Source organism: Natator depressus, chromosome 14, assembly GCF_965152275.1.
Source record: "Natator depressus isolate rNatDep1 chromosome 14, rNatDep2.hap1, whole genome shotgun sequence".
Taxonomy (NCBI): Eukaryota; Metazoa; Chordata; order Testudines; family Cheloniidae; genus Natator; species Natator depressus.
Window position 1 is genome coordinate 2,493,915 of NC_134247.1, and position 22,144 is coordinate 2,516,058.

Consider the following 22,144-nt stretch of genomic DNA (forward strand, 5'->3'; position numbering starts at 1 on the left):
GTTTCAGGCTTATTTAAATCTTGCTTAGGTCGTCTTGGCTTTTATGCTGCTGTTATGATGTGGTTGGTACTGTTGGTGGGGACAGGGTCATGTCACTCCCAGTGACACCAACTGCCCTCTTGAGGAATGGCACAGATGGGCGGCCTAGTTGGCCACAGGGGAAATTAATAATATAGAGCCCCATCAGAAGCACTTACGGACCAAATAAGTTTGCAAAGCCAATTCATTAAAAGGATTTAGACTTAGATTATTTTACTTTTCTTGATATTCATTTCATCTGCTCTGAAATGGGAACTGCAGGTGCTCTGATAAATGCTGTCTAATTTCATGGTACCTTCTGTAACTACCTTTACTGGTATTCTGTTTAGTGTCATCCTACAGCAGGATAGCCCTCTAGCAGTATCCATTAGGGACTCTTTCTCCCCCAATTTCTCTAGTGATAAAAGCACACAGCTGTGACAAACATGAACTAAATAGGGCACTGGCCTTTTCTGCACTAATGCTTTTTAAATCCTGAATGTAAATGAAAAATACAATGGAATACAGAATAGTTCCCAGTCACTCAACCCAATGTAAAATATAATGGATTGCTGCAAATTATTTCTTTTAAATGGTCTGTTTATTTCACTTAAAGATGAAACATGAAGTGGCCATGTTGTCTGCCTGACGACATAACCAAGTCAGGCATTTCAGAGCTGCAACTCCAGACACGTCGGACAGCAGGAAATGTCTAGACTTTTTTGGGGCGGGGGGAGAGGATGTTTGTCTTGTATTGGGTTTGCTGGGAAGGTATGTTTATAAAATCCCAGGAATACACAATTACATTTTTTTTAAGTTGTGAAAGTATTCTAGAAATCCTTGGGTCTCTGGCTGCCCTCCTTTCTACATGTCAGGCTGTTTTCTGTTAGAATTATGATTAAAATCACAAAAATAAAAGGAGTACTTGTGGCACCTTAAATAAATTTGGTAGTCTCTAAGGTGCCACAAGTCCTCCTTTTCTTTTTGCGGATACAGACTAACCCGGCTGCTACTCTGAAACCTGATTAAAATCACAGCCTCTCAATAGAGCCACAGCCAAGCAGGCCAGCCATCCTTCCTGTTCTCAGAGGAAGGAGGGGGGCAAGTTTCATGGCCTGTTCCAGCCTCTTGTCATTAAGCAACTCCAAAACACAATTGTAAGTTTTTTAGATTCCTGAATTGTCAAAGTTTCAGGAAATTCACATCAAACAAGGCAAGAAGGCCAGGATAGTCTCTCTTCTTTCAAACAGTGCAGCATACAGTTGTTTTCTGTCCTGTTTAAAGATAAAAATTAGTTGTGGGTGGTTTTGTTTTTAAGGCTGAACACAGGACTATGACTGCTTTCATTCTGGCTGTGATCGTCAACAGCTACAACACAGGGCAGGTGAGTCCCAGGGTCTTGATCTTTACAATGCTTCTCCTGAGCCTTTCTCTGTACCATGACTTTGCTTTGAGGTGACACCAACTGAAATGCATCAGAGCTTACTACAGAACTGGGAAGTTGCAGGGGGAGGGTGATTTCCTGTTTTTCTTGGATTTAAACAAAAATCTCCTGGAAGTGCTACAGAGGTAGTACGTGCACAGCCCCTGGACATATGGGTTAAGGACACACGTCGCTGAACAGCATCCTCTGCAGGCAATACACTGACACATTATTAAAGGAATCCTGCACGGTTCTCGTCAGCTGCAAGCATGATGGCCGTGATGTGGGTCTTGGGAAGGGGTTTAAAGCCAGGAAAGTGCTATGAGCCATAAATCATGGGGCTCTGACAGGTGCAAGGAGTATTGCCAATGAGGAAAAAAGCAAGTTACTGCATTCAGGAAGCAATTGTGACATTAACAGTTGCTTGGCTGGCTGTAAGAGCACACAGCTGACCTCCCAAGACTCCTCATGGAGCACTTGTGCAAAGCATCTCCAATAAAATGTTGCAACAAAACCAGTATCTAACCACGGAATAATTCTGTTCTCTACATTGCGTCTGTCCCCTCTCTCAAAATCATCTTGTTGTTTAATGCTGAGAGGGGAAGCTGCCTGTCTAAATGAATTGCACTGAACTATATTTTAGGAAGCCTGCCTTCAAGGAAACTTGATTGCCATCTGCCTGGAGCAGTTAAATGATCCGCACCCTCTACTGCGCCAGTGGGTGGCTATTTGTTTAGGACGTATCTGGCAGAATTTTGATTCCGCACGGTGGTGTGGCGTGAGAGACAGTGCCCATGAGAAGCTCTACAGTCTCCTCTCAGACCCCATCCCAGAGGTAATGTTTTAAGTGTAGACATATATACCAGTTGGGCTGGAGCCCTTTTGAGTGAGGACTATAAAGCAATTTAAAAATCAGTATTGTCAAGAAGTCTCATGAATTGATAGGTGTCTGGTTAAAAACAAAATAGCTTTCCCTTTTTTCTGCAGGAAAGGTGCTTAAGCCATGCAAGGTCTGGAAAAGCAGAATAAATGCAAAGGATTATATAGTCCATGAAAGGGGGTTTTCAGTGTGATGACTTTAAATCCAGGGTTTATACAAGCTCCACATTTGTTTGCTCACTCCTGTGTCAGAAGTCCTTCAAAACTGTGTTACCACAACTCACTGTGTATTTCAACAAGTTCTCTGATCTGTTTTGTCTAAATCTGAGAACCGTTCTCAACCTGGTGGGTGAAAAAATGCAATTTAAATGGAATGCATGTTTCACCATTATGAAAATACTGTTCAAGAAAGAAGAGAATCTTGTGCCAACCAACATTGTGATTGACAGACCCTATGAGACCCCAGTGAAATTATATTCCAACTGGGAGAAGTAAGCTGGAGATAAAGGGCAATATCATTGTGAAGTTATTAAAGTTTAGCTTTTCTTCTTTTAGTGATTTAACACTTCCCAATCTGGGCACCCACAGCCTCCTTTCCTTTTCCCCAGGTTTTTCCCAACCGGCAGGTAATTGTCATGCAAAGGATCGGGTGAAGCGTCCTCAAGGCCATCAGCTTCTCTTGTCAATCAGCCAGAGCAGATACCTTGCTGAGTTAGGAGGCACGTGCTCCGGAGGCTGATTCTGCTGCCTCCGTAGCATTCCCAGTCTCTGCCAAGGCAGAGAGTAAAGGACCACGCTTGATCCCAGACCCTGGGCCTGTGCAGGGTGTGGCTGACCCGCTTCCATTTTTAAGTCGTCTGCTCCCTTTCCATGTGCCCATATCAGATAGGTGAAGGCTTTAGAGCTCTCTAGTGTAAAGGGGACCTAGGGCCCTCAATGACAATTTCTTATTCATCTTTATGCTATTAAACAGAAGGTTCTTGACAGTGCCCATTGAAAAATCACCAAAGGGAAAGCCACCTGACATTCCAGGGAATAATACACACTTCTGCACACATGAATGTTTAGAATTGCACCAGGATAAAACTTGGCAGTGCCCCTATATCTGTTTGTCTTTCCGGTCTTTGGGCTTCTATCCAGCCGCTGCCGTTTACCCAACACAGTAGCCTGGCTTTGTAGAGATCCGAGTTGGCAGAATAAGAGATCACACCGGGTAGTTCAAGGCTAGGACCAGGTAGGAAACCAATGGTGATTTTTTATTTTGTCTCTCGCAGGTTCGCTGTGCTGCAGTCTTTGCACTGGGCACATTTGTGGGCAACTCGGCTGAGCGGACCGATCACTCCACCACCATTGATCACAATGTGGCCATGATGCTGGCACAGCTCATCAACGACGGGAGCCCCGTGGTTAGAAAGGTACAGCAGGAGGGACATAAGGAAGTGAGGAGGATTAATGCTGGTGGCCTTCACAGTAATGCCAAGAAGGGTCAATTGTGTGTGTTGCTGGGGAAGCAGACTCTTTGTACAGTGGATTTCTTCCTAGGCATTCACGGATTTGATTAATCTGGAAGCATTTGTTCAAGCTCTCTGTCCCTTGTCAGCTAATATCGATGCTTACTTCCTGCCCAGAGACAACACACAAACATGGTTATACTCGGGGAAAAGAGCACCGTAAAGTGATAGCTGCTGGCCAGGGCTGTAACCAGGGCCGGGTGAGCAGACAGCTGCCCAGGGCGCAAAGCCACGGGAGTGGAAAAAATGATGAAAAAAAATGGTAGGGGACACACATATGCTTGCTTGGCCTGGGCGCTAAAATGCCTAGTTATGGCTCTGCTCCTAGCCCAGGGGATTTGTTCAGCCTGTTGACTACTATGACTGCACGCTCAAAGCTGTAGAATATGATAGCTTTGCAGAGTTGTTTTTCTGTAATTGGCCTTTAAGCGAGGAAGCACAGGGGTCCCTGTGGGTTTTAGGATCAGGTAGGGGAAGACCAACAATTGGTCAAGTTGTCCCACCAACAGTAAAATACACTTTCTGTTTACAAACATGTCATTTTTTCTGTAAGCTTATCACGGAGTAACTTTTAATGGGCGAGTAAGGTTTTAGGGGTTGGGCTGTGAGAGGGTGAAAAATATGCAGCTGCCACCTTCTGTAGGAAACCCTGTGGAGCAGTGTTGTGATTGGCCATTGCTGGTGGAGCAGGGTTTTCTATCAGGAGTCATTTCAGCAGGCTGGTGTGCTTTCTCATCTGCGTTGGAGTTGTCCCTTGGTTTTATAGCTCATACTCAAATCCCCATGCGCACATGCCCTCAGAAACAAAATTGCCTGCGTCAGTTGGACTCTCCTCTCTCATTTGTAATGGAATCCTTGCCTTGTGAAATTGATGACACAGTGTACTCGCTCTCTTGGTCCCAGATGACCTCTTCTGATTGGTTTTCCCTTGTTTTAATCTCTTGCCCTCAGAGAAACTGCTGAGAAGAGTTTCCTTTAGCATATGTGAGACTCTGGCAGCAAAAGCTGCCTCATCTACAAATGGATCCCACTGTCCCAATGGAGCAGCATCGATTTCTCCAAATCTCTTAATTAAAAATTCCTTTAAACAATGGAGAGTTCAGTCTTCTGCTGACTATATGTATTTCTCTCTCCTATCCCTGCTTGCAATGTTAAGAAACAAGCTACGAAAGGGTTATTGCCCAGAACCTAATGAGGAGCTTGGCTGCCCAATGGCTTCCTGCAAATGGTTCTGGTGTGTCATAGCTATTCGTGTGCTTCTGCTGGTGGTACAGACTCTCTGTGCATCATGGGTTTCAGAATGCCAAGGCCTTTTGTGTCGATGATTTTCTGGTTTCATTTCCTGTGAGGTTTTTGTAAAGGTCAGTCTCCTCTCTGCTCTGTGCTGCTGGCATGCAGAATATAGTTGAACCTCAGAGTTACGAACACCAGAGTTACAAACTGACTAGTCAACCACACCCCTCCTCTGGAACCAGAAGTACGCAGTCAGGCAGCAGCCGAGACCAAAAAACAGAACAAAAAACAAATACAGTTCAGTGCTGTGTTAAACATAAACTACTAAAAAAGGGAAAGCAGCATTTTTCTTCTGCATAATAAAGTTTCAAAGCTGAATGAAGCCAATGTTCAGTTGTAAACTTTTGAAAGAACCACCAGAACGTTTTGTTCGGAGTTACGAACAATTTCCATTGCCAGGGTGTTTGTAACTCTGAGGTTCCACTGTAATGTTGTGCTGCTTTCCATGTTCTGCAGACAATAAAGTGAAGCTGGCATGGGGAGCATGGTTTGGAACGCTGAGAGCCACCGAAGTGCTGGCCATTGGCAGCTCACTAGACTGTAGACACAAGCCTCTGGGAGCGCTTCAGCGTTCGGAGTCCCAGGGCTGTCACAATGAAGCACTAATGCCATTTGCCATCTGCCCTGAATGTCAGGAAATACCATTTCTAATGCTGCGGCTCTGCGGAGTCTCAAGGCTGGATTTTAATAGGCACGGCATTTCATTTGCTGTACAGCATGAGGAATCCCCTTGAAACAGAAATGTACATGGTACATAAAACATATTGTATAACATAATCACCAAGTAATAAAAAAGACCATATATTAAAACAGGATAGTTCAGACCACAGTATATTTGCTGTTTACCAATGGACCACTGAGACCAGTTCACCTACCCCTTCCCTGAAGCCAATGCCTGAACCAGGAATAAATCTGTCAGAGGTTAGTGAACTTGTTTGTATGCTGGTTCTTTGAGTTTAAAATCCATGCAGGAATGGGGGCAGGGAAAGAAGAGTATGCACTTTGATGTCTTTATCCAGAATCCTGACTCTTGAGATTTCTGTCTGATTTTGTGACTTCCTCTAGAAAGAAGAGCTGTATTCTGTCCCTGGAATGCTCTGCTGTTTGTTACTGTTTTGACAGCAAAGTTTTACATTACAGGACTTTTGGTTTTAAATTAAATATTAAATATTAATTTGTTACTGGAAGCATAAAGTGTATGGCAGCCCTATGGGAGGAAGAAGAGAGGGCCTGGGAGTGCAGTGGAGAGAACATGACAGCTCCATTCAGTAAAGAGACCTTGTTGCTTTCAAAAACCACAAGGAGGAATAATATACTCTGATTGAGCAGTAATTCCTTAGTCTCCTGGAGTTCACGTGTTCTGACCCTCCATTATACAACAAAAGCACGTTAACTGCTTGCTGGGCGTCTGGATTGTTCCAGGCAGAACCCACCTGCCAGACACTGCCAAATTGTTCCTGGCAGGATTCACTTGCCAGCAGCTGCTCAATCATTCCAGACCTATCCAAACTTCCTGTTTATTTAGCTGGAATATTAGTTGCACAACAGGGGCTGTGTTGAGCTAGCAATGAGAGGTTAAATCTGTGGCCTTATTCCACCAACATCTTATGCTTCAGTTTATTCATTGGTGTAACTGTTTTTCAGTGTGCACAGTCTTTGGAATACATAGATCTCTCTTTTGGAGATTTAGGCTGCCAAACTGGTGTTAGCAACAGACCACAGCTCTCCAGCCAGTCAGTTGGTCTGTCTGTCTGGTGTTTCTAAGGGGCCTAACACCACAATACCTAAGAGAGGGTCTAAGTTTTGGTGTCCACTTCCTCTCCTCCTCTCTAAGGCTCCCATGTTGCAGCCATTGAGCCAGAGAGAATTAAGCGGGGTCCCTTATCATACCCACAGCATCACCCCTAACGTAGCCGGCATTGGTCCTAGTAGATGAATACAAGCCTTGTTTTCTTGCCTGGGCTGACAATGCTTCCGAGTTTGGGACTCAAGTTCCAACGTCCTTCATGATGGCAGTTCAACCATGGCCTTGGCAGCCTATTGGAGTCTCTCTAGCTGAGTTTAGAGTGAGTGTAGCACGGGCAGCAGGAATCCAGCTCCTTCCAGCAAGTCACACATGAACAAATAGTGGTTTGGCCTTTGCCATGAAGAGCAGGAGTCCTGCTCCTCTGCACAATTCATTATTTCACTCCAAGTGGGCAGGTGGCAGCTTGTACGTGAGAGAAGGGAGCTGTGTACAAGACTCCAGTTCTGTTCTTTCTGTGACAGTACATCAGTTTGACAATATCAGGCTGAATCAAAGAGTAGGGGAGCCTGGCCAGGAATAAAAGACCTTTTGTTATGAAGAATTCATTTTGAAACTAAGCGCTCTGGCTTTCTTCAGATCTTGGCACTGAAGTGAAGGAAAAAATCAATGCTTCTCCAAACCAAGTATTAAAAAGTGCCCTCATCCGCACTCAAGGTGACAGATGCTAGTTTCACAGGGGCTTTATTCTGCCTTATTTGTAAACGATAAAAAGATGCTCACAGAAGAGAGGCTATTTCCCACCATGTTAGCTCAGAGTAGAGGAAATTTGCTAACTCTGCCATCTGTGCCATTGGTTTGTTGGGTTGGGCGGAGGGAGGGAGAGTTAAGAGGGGATTTTGTATATTCTTACTGCTCTAGAGAGAGAGATGTGCATGCTGGATCTGTCAATAAGCTTCCTGTATCAGCATAGGTCAGGTTGAGAGGAGTTCTACACAACACTGTCTGGCGGTTCAGCAGGCTGAGGACTGACATATACAAGATTCCTGACTTTAGAAGCATTAGGAGAACAGATTCTTGTATAACTCCATACCCTGCCTGTTTTTGAGATCTGAGCTGCCTCAAAGGAAGTAAAGACCCTGAGTCTTGTTGGCGAGTGACCTCACTGAGAAGCTGGGTTGTTTTGGGTTTGTTTGTTTTTCTTGTGGGAGCCTTTGATGTTAGGAGCAGGAAAACGGAAGAGAATCAGAAGAACCCTGGATTTTCTTTATTTCTTTGTATGCAGGCTTATTTGGGGTCTGTCAATCTAGCATTGCTTTAACTGTCAGATACTTCACTCTTCTGCTCAGAGTTCAGCATGGCTTTGCTCTAACAGCAGGCTCTCACTGGAAGGATGCCTCTGTCCACCTGCGTCATTTACAGGACTTTCATCACCAGAGATTAGCATCTCTGAAATACAGCACGTGTCTACGCTGCAGTGCAGGCCTGTGCCTGAGCCCGGGCTTGAGCCTAACCCCCCTTGCGCGTACACTGCAATTGCACTAAGCCAGGGCTCGAACCCTGGGTCCCAGGACCCTGCTGGGCTGGAGAGTCCGAGCTCGAGTTAAGCTGGGACCCAGGATCCGAGCCCTATTGCTTTGCAGTGTAGACGTAGCCCCACTTGACTCCGGTCCTGGGAATCAGCTGGAATTATTTCATAATTCCACGGGACAATTTCCTTAGTCCCCTCCATCCCAACAATCTGCAGTCCACTCTATTGAAAACAGAAGCCACCCCAACTTTGTAAATGGTCAGTGTTAACCCATTCTGTTCTGATCACCAATCTGCAAGTATGCAGTCAGAGAGCCTCCTGGGTTTACAATGGAGACCAAACCAATCAAGCCTTTTGCAAAGCTAGCTGCTTCCTGGTAACATGCAGGGCAGGCAGTCAGGTTTTCCCACAGTGCATCATGGTCCCAGGGCTAGAGCAGGGCAGGGCAGGAGGTAGAGGGAGAACTAGGGACTCTGGGTTATGGCTACTTTGACTGCAGTGTGAACGCCAGAGCCCTAGGTTCAAGCATGGGTTAGAAGAGTCTTAACATAGGGTTAAAATACAATGTAGACACTCAAGCCTAGGGTTCCCTAACACGGGTCAGCTAACTCAAGTCCCACTAACTCTGGGCTTATGTTGCAGTGTAGACATACTGTGACAAAGTTCCTCCTCTACCTTGGTGGGTCTTGCGCTTATTGGTGGATTTGCTTGCCTTGGAGCTTCACCACAGCCCTCAGTATGGCCATTTTTGTGAACCCACAGTCCAGGTCAACTCCTCCTGTGTCTGACCAGGAGTTGGGAGGTTTGGGGGGAACCCGGGCCCGCCCTCTACTCCGGGTTCCAGCCCAGGGCCCTGTGGAATGCAGCTGTCTAGAGTGCCTCCTGGAACAGCTGTGCGACAGCTACAACTCCCTGGGATACTTCCCCATGGCCTCCTCCGAACATCTTTTTATCCTCACCATAGGACCTTCCTCCTGGTGTCTGATAATGCTTGTACTCCTCAGTCCTCCAACAGTCTGCGTTCTCATTCTCAGCTCCTAGTGCCTCTTGCTCCCAGCTCCTCACACGCACACCACAAACTGAAGTGAGCTCCTTTTTAAACCCAGCTGCCCTGATTAGCCTGCCTTAATTGATTCTAGCAGCTTCTTGATTGGCTGCAGGTGTTCTAATCAGCCTGTCTTAATTGTCTCCAGAAGGTTCCTGATTGTTCTGGAACTTTCCCTGTTACCTTACCCAGGGAAAAGGGACCTACTTAACCTGGGGCTAATTTATCTGCTTTCTATTACTCTCCTGTAGCCATCTGGCCCGACCCTGTCACAATACCCACAGAGGGACACAAGTGATACCCTTGCTTTCCATGAGAGAGAAGCATCTGAGGAGAGATTTGTGCCCTTCTAAAAGCATATTTTGTCCTCTGCGGTAGTTTCTATTGGAAGAGGCAGTTGTAGAATATGCTCTGGATGAACTAAGCAAGTTATAGCTGCCATGTCCTCCTTCGAGTGATAGTCCCTCTGTATATTCCCCATGTTGGTATGCATGCGTGAGAGTCCGGAAATTCTTCAAAGCAGTGTCCATTGGCCCGCACATGCACCATAGCTCTCCTGGTGCTCCTGACCGAGGGTATAAGAGAAAGCGCAGGTCGACACCTCTCCAGTTCCTTCTTGGCAACACATGGCCTGAGTCGGAATTGTATCCTCCTTCGCTTCGTTGCATAACGTATAAAGAAAACAGTCCTCCCCCAGCGGGTGTCACAGCTCCCTCCACGTGAGCCCAAGCTGCCTCCACAGCATCCCTATGAGCCATTCTGCTGCAGGACATCTGCAGAGTGTCCCCATGGAGTTCTACCCACACATTAGTGATGCACTGCACTCTAGTTCATGTCTTGGCTGAGGATGCGGCGGTGGGATCAGCAGTATTTCAAGCATCTTTGCTACCAGCTTCCTCACACCCACTTCCAGGCTGAGCACTGCTTGCCAATCATCTATGTGTGGAATATATATAGGGACCATCCCTCGAAGAAGTGGAGGTTATGTTAACTGGAGTTTCTTCAAGATGTGTGCTCCCTATCTGTATTCCACTACCCACCCTTCGTCCCCTCTGTGCTGGATCCTGTTGGATTTGTGATAAGAAGAGGAACTAGAGAGGCGTCGCCCCACACTGCCTCGTACACCCTCAGTTGAGAGCACAAGGAGCACTGCTGCGCATGTATGGGCCAACAGACACTGCTTTAAAGAATTTCCAGCCTCGGGCGTGTGGCGCACATGTGGACCCATATGTGGAATCCTGATAGGGCCGCACAGCTGGAAGAACCTCGAGTTCAGTAAGTAACCTCCTCTTTAATAAATTGCAGTTTGACAAACTATAGTAGAATTTGTACAAACTCTGTTGGTCTCATTGGTGCTCCCCTGGTGCACACAAGCCTAATTTACACTCACGTCTTCGTTAAAAGCCCTTTTACTTTGGTTGAAGCACAGCACAGGAATTCTAAATCAGAGTTTTTTCCCTCTAACTCTTCTTTGAATTTTTGCTAGAGTTCTGTTCCAGGCAGACAAGGGTCCATCTGACTGATGCGCTTTATTTCTAATGGCAGATTTCTTGACAGGCAGTGGTTCCTGCCTGGAACAGGCTGTTTTTCCTGACAGGAGAGAATCCCTGCATTTTCAGTGATTAATATCCCCTCTGCTTTGATTGTTGGGTTTTGGTGTTGGGTATCCTTTCTTCTATATTGTGAATTATTCTGGCATGGCCTATTGGCCCTGTTGTTTCCCCTCTTTCAGACACATATGTTCCTTGCAGCCAGTTGTTTTTCTCTCTCACACACACACACATACACACACTAATCAAAGGTCTGTTTCTCTCTGCTTTCTATCCCCAGGAGCTGGTGGTGGCTTTGAGTCACCTAGTGGTTCAGTATGAGAGCAATTTCTGCACTGTTGCCTTGCAGTTTATGGAAGAAGAGAAGAATTATCCTCTGCCCTCTCCAGCTACCACAGGTACATCCTTTCCTCTGCTCATGGCCAGGGGCAGTTTTGATCCTTATAGTGCTTGGGAGTCTTAGCTGAGGAATTTGATTGCAGTAAAATGCATTACAGTGCCAAACTGCATCTCAGGGAGATCTCCCTCTGAAAGGACTGAGATGTGCTTCTGGCTCACCGGGGAGTCACGGAGACTGAAATCCCTGCTACCCTGAGAAGAGATTCCTCCAGGTGCGGGTTAAAGCAGGTTGTCAAGACAGTGCAGTGAAGCTTGCACTGATGTTACCCATGTTGCACTTGTTGGGTAAACAGGGGACTTGAGGCTCTCAGGCTGTTGAATTGATGCTGCCAAGGAGAATCCTCATTGTTCTACAGCGAGCCAGTCCAACTGTTTGTTACTTGAGAGACTCAGACAGGAGACCGTGAAGACCTTCATATTGCTATGTCCTGCTGCAGTGGGGCTGCATGCTCCAAAGCCTTTGGTTTGTGATCCTGCTCCGTGGTGCTTGATGTGCTATTTTTTCCCATCTCTTTCTTCCTTGTGTATTTTGCTTCATTTGAGGAACTGAAGGTCCTAGAGAAGTTATTGCTGGCCTTTCATTTTTTAGAAATTAAATAAATTGGAACTCACCAGGAATAACAGAACTGTTGCGACAGGAATTTGCAGAAGAGAAGATGAACTATTTCCGCAATGAGTAATTAATCACTTCTTCGTCTGAAGTAGTGAATCATATTAGAGAACTAGTTTCCCCCATTTGTCCTTTTTGCTGCAGAAAATAATCATCCCTTACAGTTCCATAGCACTTTTCATCATCCAGAAGGATGCCAAAGTACTTTATCAGCGGGATGTTCAGGAAGCCCTGCTCCCATCGCTGTAGGGGAATGCAGCAGCTGTTCTGCAGCAGTAACATTACATAAGTGCTGTTAGGAATGGAAATGAACCCTGACTTTTCCAGTTGAAATTGCAGGTATTCAGGGCATGAAGTGAAATTTGGCCAGGAAAACCAGGATTAAATAATCCTTTATTATGGAAAATGTTCCCAGATTGTTAGTGAGCAGAAGCGATCAGCAATTCAGATGTAAGGCTCTGAAAGGTGTCCCCTCCAGGATCCCGTTTGGGCATTAGTTCGGTATTGGCGTGGAGGGAAGGGTCAGCAGAACCACTGCCTGTCACACCCCTATTTTTCCTCTTGTCTTTCATTCAGGGACTGACCAGGCTTGGCCCTGCTTAGCTTATGGGATGTGTAAGGACCACGGCCCAAGAAACATGGTGCTGGTCTTTGTCCTTTATATGAACAGAGAGGATTGGGGCAGGGGGAGTAAAGATACCAGCGCTTTATCATAATTTGCTCTTTGTTTAAGGACAGCTTGCCGTGACTGAGCACCCTTCTTGTCAGTAGTTGGTTTTAAATTGTTTTAACCATTTGCACTGATCACACTACATTGCTGTGGGATGGCTGCTCCCCGGTTTCTCTTGTGATGGCGTGTACAATGGCTAAACCTTGTCCACACAGAGTGTGGGAGTTTGACGCCAGTGCGAGATGGTCCATGTACTCCGAGACTTCGTTCCGTCAGCTCCTATGGGAACATCCGAGCGGTCACCACGGCTAGGAACCTGAACAAGTCTCTGCAGAACCTCAGCTTGAACGAAGAATGTAAGATGGCTTTCAAGATGCTTTCGTTTTTTCTTACCTCTTGTCTCACATGAGACTTTGTTTTATTTTGTTCCTTTGCCAGTTCTTCCCTGCTGTGAAATCTCATGTGGAAAGCATCTCGAGCTGGCTAAGTGTTCTCGCATGGTATCCAGTTGCCAGCCCCAAGGGGAGATATGGGGAACCCCTTAACCTTAACCCTAACAGGCTGAAATTCTCTGTTCAATAGTATTGACTTTGAGCTACTGGAGACCAACCAGGGCACCTTCTGATGCACGTGGTTTTCACCAGCCTGAGTCACTACTGAAGCCTTGATGCTTACCCTCTAATGAAATGTTCAGTGTTCAGAAAGAGGGCTTGGTGGATTTGCTTTACCAGAGGAATTTCTATTCACTTGTTGAATGTCACAGGGTTCATAACAGTCAGCTGATGCTTGAGCAAAAATGGTTCTTTTGGTAGTGTTTGTGTTTGTGTCTCCTCACGTCCCTTTCAGCAGCTGGCAGCTCTGTTGCGTTTTCTCCCGGGAATCTCAGCACAAGCAGCAGTGCTAGCAGCACCTTGGGCAGCCCTGAGAACGAGGAGTATATCCTGTCATTTGAGACCATCGACAAGATGAGAAGAGTGAGCTCCTACTCCTCGTTGAATTCACTGATCGGTGAGTAGGGGCTCTTCCACCTTCCCTTGGTATTTCCTACTTTCTTTACCCGCCTCTGGTTTTGGCTCGAGATAGGTCACATTGTAACAGCAAGGGTTTTCCCTATGGGTACGTGCAATCATGCTATCTGAGTGGGGATGTATGAAAAAAGGAGAACGGGAGTTAACCTGAAGGTCTTGGGAGGTAGGGCAGGGAATGGGATGTAGCAACGACATAGCTGCATTTCTGTATTCATAACCCTATCTTGTGTTACAAAGGGTAGGATTCCTGCTAAGAACTTGAGCATGAAAAGGGTAGCATCTACTGGAATCTTACAGCCCCTGCAGCTTCATGGGCTAGGAAATGGATAGGAAGGCTCTTCATTCCATGGACCTGATATCTGGCTCAGTGGCATGGACTTCTAACCTCAGTTGCTTTTCATGTAAGCTGGGTTTAGTCTGCTACACAGCACAGTCTTCAAACCTTGTTAGTCTCCGAGGAAGCCTTACCCAATTGATTTTCCAGCTAAGTGCGTTTTTACATTATTACATGGGGGGTGAGAAGGAAAAAACCCTGGCTTTGTCCTAATTAGTTGGCAAGACAGCTTGGCATTTCACAGAAATGAGCTCTGAACAAAGAGTATCATGGGTGATCACTTTACATCCATTACCTCCCCAACTACATCCTCCTGAAGAAAGGTGGGAAAACACCAGCTGCAGCATCTGTTGATCTGCAGAGCACCAAAGCTAAACAGTCCTGTTCTGCCCTGGAGCCTCAGCCCTCTTGGTAATACACCGAATGCTACAGAGTTGAGATGTTGGTGCCTATAGCGAAGGAGGAAGGGAAATGGACTTGCATTTCCACAGCACATGGTTGATTTGCATGTTGGATGTCGTCTGGCATTTTTTGTATAAAACTGAACTGGAAGTTCTGCGCTAAACTCGTTCAGTTCTTTGATTATTTTTCTGATGGCTTTTTTAGGCAAGTCTGATAGCTACAGCAACATTTTTCTTTATCTTCTTCTTATCTTCTTGATCTTCTTTTCAAACTGGGATGGTAAGAGCACAGCCAGCCAACATGCAAGGGTCCCAGTGTGTGGAATGGACGCTTGCTCCATGGGCTGGAGAAAATGCACATCAGAGAAATGATGGGGGAGGCTCGTATCCTTTCATTATGGTCAGTTGTGTGGGTCCACGATCTTCTCCTAGCTTTAAAAAATCCCTATCCACCATTGTCATATGGAAAAATAATAACCTGTAGCAAATTGGTGAATGAAAACCCTGCACACCACACTCCAGTACTAGAAATATTCTGGGATCCTGCTACCAAACAGATCAATTGACATCTATTGTAGACCATTAATGGATGACTGGAGGGTCCCCAGGCCCTTGAGACAGTTTAAAATTAATCTTGTCCCATCCTAATAAAGTATCTTTGTTAGACTCTTGAACAATCCAGTCACATGACGTAACAGATAATGACCCTGGTCCCTTCTGAGTGGGCACAACAGGATCGCTAGAATGCTGCTGTCCCTGTGACAGGTTAAACCTTAGCTCCTTTTCCTTGCTGACTCTCCCACCTATCTTTCCACTGGAAGGAGCTGTGACCTGCTTGATGGTTGGTTTGTGTCTCAGAAGAGCTTTACAGTGCAGTTGAGAGAGTCTAGGAATGAGCTGGAGATGAGTGAGGGGAAACTTAAGAAAACAAAAAGCAATGCTCCAAAGCCTCCCTCATTCATATTCAATCAGGAAGAGCTCATATCCAGCTGTAAACAACATAGCTTATAGAAGTGTTTAAAATTCATAACTTACACGGAATCCCATTACCTTCAGCATTTGCCTGTTTAAAGCTGGAGTTTTTGTCATTTCTGCTAAAGAATTGCAGTCTCCCAAGCTGCTCTGTGCTAGGTCCCAAGAGAAATATGTTTTTTTTCAGAATTTCATGAACTCTGCCCACCGTGTTCAGGCGACCTGTTGCCATGCAGCAGGCCAGGGATTAAGTTGATCCTGTAGTGTCCCTCCTTGAACTAACAAGGCCAGCTGAGACCACTGTTAATTCAGATGGAATATATGGGCCCAAGAGTCAGCGGTGTGAACATGACCCCTTCACTGTCCAGCATTAAATACTGTTAAATAAGGTTCGGGGGTTGGTGTACAGAGACCTGAGCCTGCTTAATACCATGGCGAACACATTATTAAAAATCCTTTTAACTTTTTATTAAAGATTCAGAAAAGAAGCAAAAACAGTTAAAGAAATTGAAGTATAGAGTACAAAGTAAGCCTTTCACTTTGCCAACATTCCTTGTTCCCTTTCCCTTTAAATGTAGAATCTCTAAAGGAAAAAGCCCCTTGTTTGATATTCTCTTAGTAGGTATTAAACATGGTAATAACTGTCTTTCTGGGGAAAGGAGAAGTTAGCTGAGATGGGCAGAAGCTGGTGGTGTTGCTGATGTTGTTCCTAGAAGACAGCACAAGCCAAACTTACATAAGAGGGAAGAGAAAAGAACAACAAAGACAGAAAATCTGTCTCTTGTGTTCATTTTGCCTTGCAGCTCACTGCTGGAGAAACACAGGCATGGCAGATGGTCTTATTAGCTACTCCAAGCCCTGGCAAACTTGTACCAGTGTCGAGTTGTTCAGGGCATTTCTTTTATCTGCCTCTCTGGCCATAGATTTACTACAGTGTTATAAAATATACCGCCTTGGTCAGCTAACCCAGACACTTACTAAACAGAAGGCAAAAGAAGAGGGATAGGAAAGAAAACAAATAAGGTGGGGAAGGAAGAGAACACACAACAGGTGTGTGTGTGACAGTGTGTCTCATCCCAGGTGATATTCGGGATTTAATCGGAGCTGGTGGAGATTAGTGTCATCTGAGACCTTCTCTCTGGTCTCGTCTTATACAGACATCATTCAGGGTATTAGCATGAAGAAGGTTCAGGGTCCCAGCAGATGGTGGGGGTGGCAGCCATGATGGAGAAACTTGTGCCCCCTCTTTCCCCCCCTCTCATCTTTGTTAGCTATTTGCATCTCTTTGTCTGTATTTTTTCCCCAAAATTCTTTTTTATGGACACCAAAAGGGAAAGATGGGTGGAATAGCGCATCCCCTCATTATTTTGTTCACCAATTAGGCCTAATTTCTGATACACCAACTTCAGTCCATTAATTTCTGGTCTCACACTTCTCTTGTTTACTAGGCATGATCTTAACACGGTCCTTGAGTTAAATTAGTAGACCTTTTCATTTAGACTAATTCAGTCTTTGTCTCTTTTTTCTCCCTTTTCCCATCAATGTTTGCTGTTAGAGGTTATTGTTTGCTGTTAGAAGGCCAACGGCATATTTGGCTATATTAGTAGGAGCATTGCCAACAGATTGAGGGAAGTGAATATTCCCCTCTATTCAGCACTGGTGAGGCCACACCTGGAGTACTGCGTCCAGTTTTGGTCCCCCCACTACAGAAGGGATGTGGACAAATTGGAGAGAGTCCAGTGGAGGGCAACGAAAATTATTAGGGGGCTGGGACACATGATTTACAAGGAGAGGCTGAGGGAACTGGGGTTATTTTGTCTGCAGAAGAGAAGCGTGAGGGGGGATTTGATTACAGCCTTCAACTACCTGAAGGAGGGGGCGTTCCAAAGAGGATGGAGTGAGGCTGTTCTCCGTGGTGGCAGATGACAGAACAAGAAGCAATGGTCTCAAGTTGCAGTGGGGAAGGTCTAGGTTGGATATTAGGAAACACTATTTCACTAGGAGGGTGGTGAAGCACTGGAATGGGTTACCTAGGGAGGTGGTGGAATCTCCATCCTTAGAGGTTTTTAAGGCTTGACAAAGCCTTGGCTGGGATGATTTAGTTGGTGTTAGTTCTGCTTTGAGCAGGGGGTTGGACTAGAAGACCTCGTGAGATCTCTTCCAACCCTAATCTTCTATGATTCTATGACTGTGACACTTTAGAAACTTTCACTCACTTCTCACAGTTGAGTTTACAATGCAGGTCAATTTGTGGGCCCAGTTATTAAAACATCACCATTCTCTTTCTTTTTTGAGCCCCCTTTAGAGGCAGCCAATTTTGTCCATCTTCCTTCCAGGTTATTTCCTTAAATCCTTAATCTGCAACAAAGAATGGACGCCATGTGCGGCTCAGAGAGGTGGGTATAAACTAAGCAAGAGCCTTGCTTGGCATCTGCCCTGTCTGAGGAAACACACCCGACATTGCTCTTTAGTGCCTGCCCCTCTGGCTGGTGGAAGGAGCAATAGTGACTTGTTTTATAGCTGTGGCCATGCCAGGTGTTTGAGAAAGGATTTTTTGGAGGAACAGGTCAGATCCATTTTAAAAAAACACAGCCGCTAATGTTAAGAAATACAGATCATTTTTGCCTAAAGTTTAACTTTCTGTCCTCTACATTCTTCAGACATACATCCAGCTATGATTCATTAGCATTCAGGGGCTTCTTTCTCAATTGCGGTATGTTTTATTAGAGAGTCCTTATTTGCACCCCGTGCCATTTTGCTACAAGGTGCTCAGCATTGAAATTTTCCTCTTATTTTTGCTTCAAATATCTTTGAGGGACAATCCAGGAAAGAGGAGTGAGTCCTTGAGCTGTGCATGTACAGTTCACAAGATTAGCTGGGTTCTGGCAGGTGACTGTCTCTTGGATAGTTTTGGGCAGAAGAGTCATCTGTTTCTGGCCTTCCATTGCCCTTAAGCTGGCACCAGGAAGAATTTTTGGTTACAACAGCTAGTTTGGGGTGGAGGCTAAACCTATTGCAGCCCTTTCCACAGCCAGATCCACCAGCCATTAATCTTGCCTCTTTAAATAGAAAAGGGGAGAAATTAGATATTGGTTTTGGGTGCCATGAGATTGATCACTTTTTTTTCCTACCCAAATGCTATGATTAAAGCCCCTCATTAGATGTGTCTCATGGTGAAGTGGAGATCATTGCTTGAAAGATAATGTCAAACGCATTCATCAAAGAGGAAAGGAGAAACTTGGAGCAATAAAATGCTGGAGATGGATTTTGTTTTCCAGTAGGAGAGTTCTAAGATCTAATTTGGATGGGGAGGGGAGACTATGCCATGTCATTCAGAATCCCTCCTAAAGGACTGGCTTAGAGCAACAGTTACAGTCAGAGGTGATTGTGATCAGACTGGGAGGAGGAAGCGGGAGGCAGACCATAGGCAAATGGGAGAGTGAGGGAACAGAGTTGGGCAGATCTTGGGAGTGGGAGCACTGACAATGGACTTAAATTTGCAATTAGACAATTGATTTAAAACCTTGTAAGTGCACATTTACACTGATGAGTAATTAGCTGACAGCAATGACCATATTGTTAGTAAGTATAAAATAGTAAACTAAGATACTGACTGTATTATGTGAAAACTAAATTCCACTCATAGACTTATGCAATATTGCACTTCTTTATGCACTAAATATGCTGTAGGGTGTTCCATAACAAGCCATGCTCTACGTAAAGAAGGTGGAAAAGCCTGGTGGGATGGGCAGGGGCAGTGCTGGGAGTGCCAGGGCGCAGGTGTAATGAGGAGCTAGTGGGGCCGTGGAGTATGGGAGTAGAGCAGCATATTCCCCCCACCCCACCCCCCTTGTTGAAACTGAGTTGTCTTGGCCACAGCCATGCAGGTGATCGAACGTGTAAGGGAGACGGGGAGTGGGTTAGTGGTGCTGGACTCTGAAGGTCCCTTTGTACACTGTGCTCATAACTACCTCGACCCCGAGGTCTCTCCTTAAGGGCACGAACCTTTTTCCTCAAGTCTCCTCTGGGATTAGCGAAGCATCGGACAGCCCATGCTCTGCTGTGTGGGTCGCTCTTGGGGGGGGACTTCAAATTCGCTTTCCCTGTGGTGCAGACTGCACAGCCTAGAGCAGTGGGGAAACCCTGGGCTTGGCAGCCATCCTGAGCCACTCTTCCCCTACGTCACCGGGACTAGCCCATTGAGCGTTTCTCTGCATTGCCATGTATTTTCGGAAGGCGCTTATAATAGATTCCATCACCAGCTTCATCTTAGAGCTGCTTTAGCCTTGGGAACTACTACTGCTCTGCACTCCCTGAGAGAGTAAGAGCCCAGCAGTCAGAGGGCTCAGAGTGGCTGGAGTGGGGAGGTCTCCTCAGGATACCCCAGGTATAAGGGTAAGATTCGGCCATGGGTATTTTTAGTAAAAGTCAGGGACAGGTCACAGGCAATAAACAAACATTCCCGGACGCTCACGACCTGTCCCTGACTTTTACTAAAAATACCCTGGGGGCGGCGGGATAAACAAAGTGCTGCTGGGGCTTGCAGCTGCGCCAGCCCCCTGCTGCTCCTGCAGTAGAGGCCAACCACTGGTACTCCAGCCTCTGGGGGACTGACCCAACCCCGGCCGCTGCTCCGGTGGCCAGAGACTGCTGCTCTGGTGGGCCCTAGGCTTGGCCGCCGGTCAGCTGTTCGGTGGCTCTGGGGCTGGCTGCCGGTCAGCCATTCCAGCAGCTGCTGTTCCAGCAGCCCCTGGGCTGGCAGCTGCGCCAGCCCTGCCCCAGAAGAAGTCATGGAGGTCCCGGAAAGTCACGGAATCCAGACTCATAGCCTTACCTATGAATAGACCAAGGGTTCCGCCTATAAACCGTGTAATTTCAGCAAGAAATGTTAATTCTCCAACTGCTGTCATGCAGTATTTTGCCCCTAAGGAGTTGGGCTGCCACTCACACTTCCTGAAGTAGAGTTCACAGAGCCATCAGAATTTTAGATCTTTACTCTATCCAAATCTAGGACTCACAGGATCTTATGTTTTGCTCATGGGAAGAGAAGAGGGAGGTGGGGGATAATTTACAATGCAGAGGTGGGATTAATAGTGATGAGAATTGGGTATCAGAATCCCCATATACCTCTCACTATTAGGTCTGAAATAGTTCAGCTGTATGTGTCAGTCCAAAACTTGTTTTTCACTTCAGGAAGAACATGCAAAAGCTAGTAAGAGCTGTTGTCTCCAATCGAAGATGCACAGATGCTGAGGTTTAGGTCAATTTGTGGGGTGTGGACTGCATCTCATTTTGGAGCTCCAGGTTTAGAATCACTGCAGTATTTAAGAGGCAAAAAACCTGATAAAGCCCAACCATTGAAAGAGATTAAATAAAGACACTGGTGTTTTAATTTGTGTTTGCTGCACAGCTGTGCCCTTGCTGGACTCAGGTTGCAAGGCTGAAGATCCAAACCAATTGTGCTGCCCTGATGTTTGCTGTTAAATTGAATGAAGACTTATGCACACCCGTACAAAACCAAAACAATCAGTGAAGAAAGGCAATTTATTTTTGACGTTCATAGCTGAAAGGAATCATTTTGTAAATCTGTACTGCAAGGTCTATTTAACCAGTGTTGAATCAGTCCAACTAATTACAGAGCTGTCGTTTTAAATTAACTCTCCCCACTTGCCTAGTGCTTTGTCTGTGTCTCATGGATTTTTTTATTGTAGTCCATTATGTGAAATGAAACCACTGTTCCCTCCTGCTGTCCGTATCTCCTTTCATTATCACTCTGACTCAGGTGGTTCAAGTTTAACAAGGAGCTGTCAGATGCGTCATTCAGCTGAACCCATTCAATGAGCAACTTTTGTTAGGGAAAAAATAATACTGTAGTGAGGGCTGGGAACACACCTTCAAGCACTAGCTCTAATGAGTCTAAAAAGCCTTTATAGAAATTCCCTCTGTTCTTTTCAGAAGCTGTTGAGCGAATGAGGAATTGCATTGGTGAAGTCCCCCGTCCCCACCCAAAGCTTAGATGTATAAAAAGTATCTTGGGGGTTTTTCTTCCTGCTTGCGTCATGAGTGAGGGCGTTATCAGAGGGGCTGGAAGTACTGAAAACTAGATCCCTCCTGCTCCCACCTTCTTCCCCCCACCCACTTGCTCTTTCTTGAAAAGAAACCAAACCCTTTAGATTCCCAGAAGCCCTTATGTAACTTCCAGCACAGACCCAAATGCATTGGAGGCAGAAAGCTGAGCAGGCTTCAGGGAGCCTTTGCAGCAGTGTTACCTGGCTGGCTGCGTCCGTGAATGGTACACTTTTTTCCCCAGGCTTTTATCACTTTGTCTGTCTTGTTTGAGTTGTTTTCAAGGTGAATTTGGTGCTTATGAAAACTCAGACTAACAACAGTTGCCTCTAGCCTGGCAAACACAGGCACTGTGCCATCTTCTTCTGATTATCTTTGGGATTGCAGTCCTGGTCTTCTCCAGAGCAGAGACTTGCTTTTTTTTTTCTGATGATTTTTCTTTATTTTAAATATGAATAAACAACTTCTAAGGATGGGGATAAATTTTTGCCTTGTGGTCAAAGCCAGAATTTGAACCTAGATGTGCAGAAGTGGAAGACATGCTACACTCTTCCCCGTCACCAAGCAGAGCCACCTAGCCCTTATTCCCCCAAACTTGCACCCAGTGTATCAGAGTGTTGCCTGGTTTTGAACACTTCTGGTTATGGTCTCTGCAAACATAGAGACAAAA

At 45.7% G+C, this 22,144-nt stretch overlaps 1 protein-coding gene across 5 annotated transcripts in view; it reads left to right on the forward strand.

Moving 5' to 3' along the window:
* RPTOR (regulatory associated protein of MTOR complex 1) overlaps positions 1-22,144 on the forward strand; it is a 306,196-nt gene that overhangs the window by 215,936 nt on the left and 68,116 nt on the right. For 3 of the 5 annotated variants that reach the window (XM_074970550.1, XM_074970552.1, XM_074970554.1), the window contains 6 exons: positions 1,337-1,402; positions 2,085-2,276; positions 3,595-3,735; positions 11,275-11,392; positions 12,889-13,029; positions 13,520-13,681. In XM_074970550.1, coding sequence (XP_074826651.1) covers positions 1,337-1,402; positions 2,085-2,276; positions 3,595-3,735; positions 11,275-11,392; positions 12,889-13,029; positions 13,520-13,681 — 820 coding nt within the window. The remainder of the gene's footprint in view (positions 1-1,336; positions 1,403-2,084; positions 2,277-3,594; positions 3,736-11,274; positions 11,393-12,888; positions 13,030-13,519; positions 13,682-22,144) is intronic. The other 2 variants (XM_074970551.1, XM_074970553.1) reach the window with 1 other exon arrangement.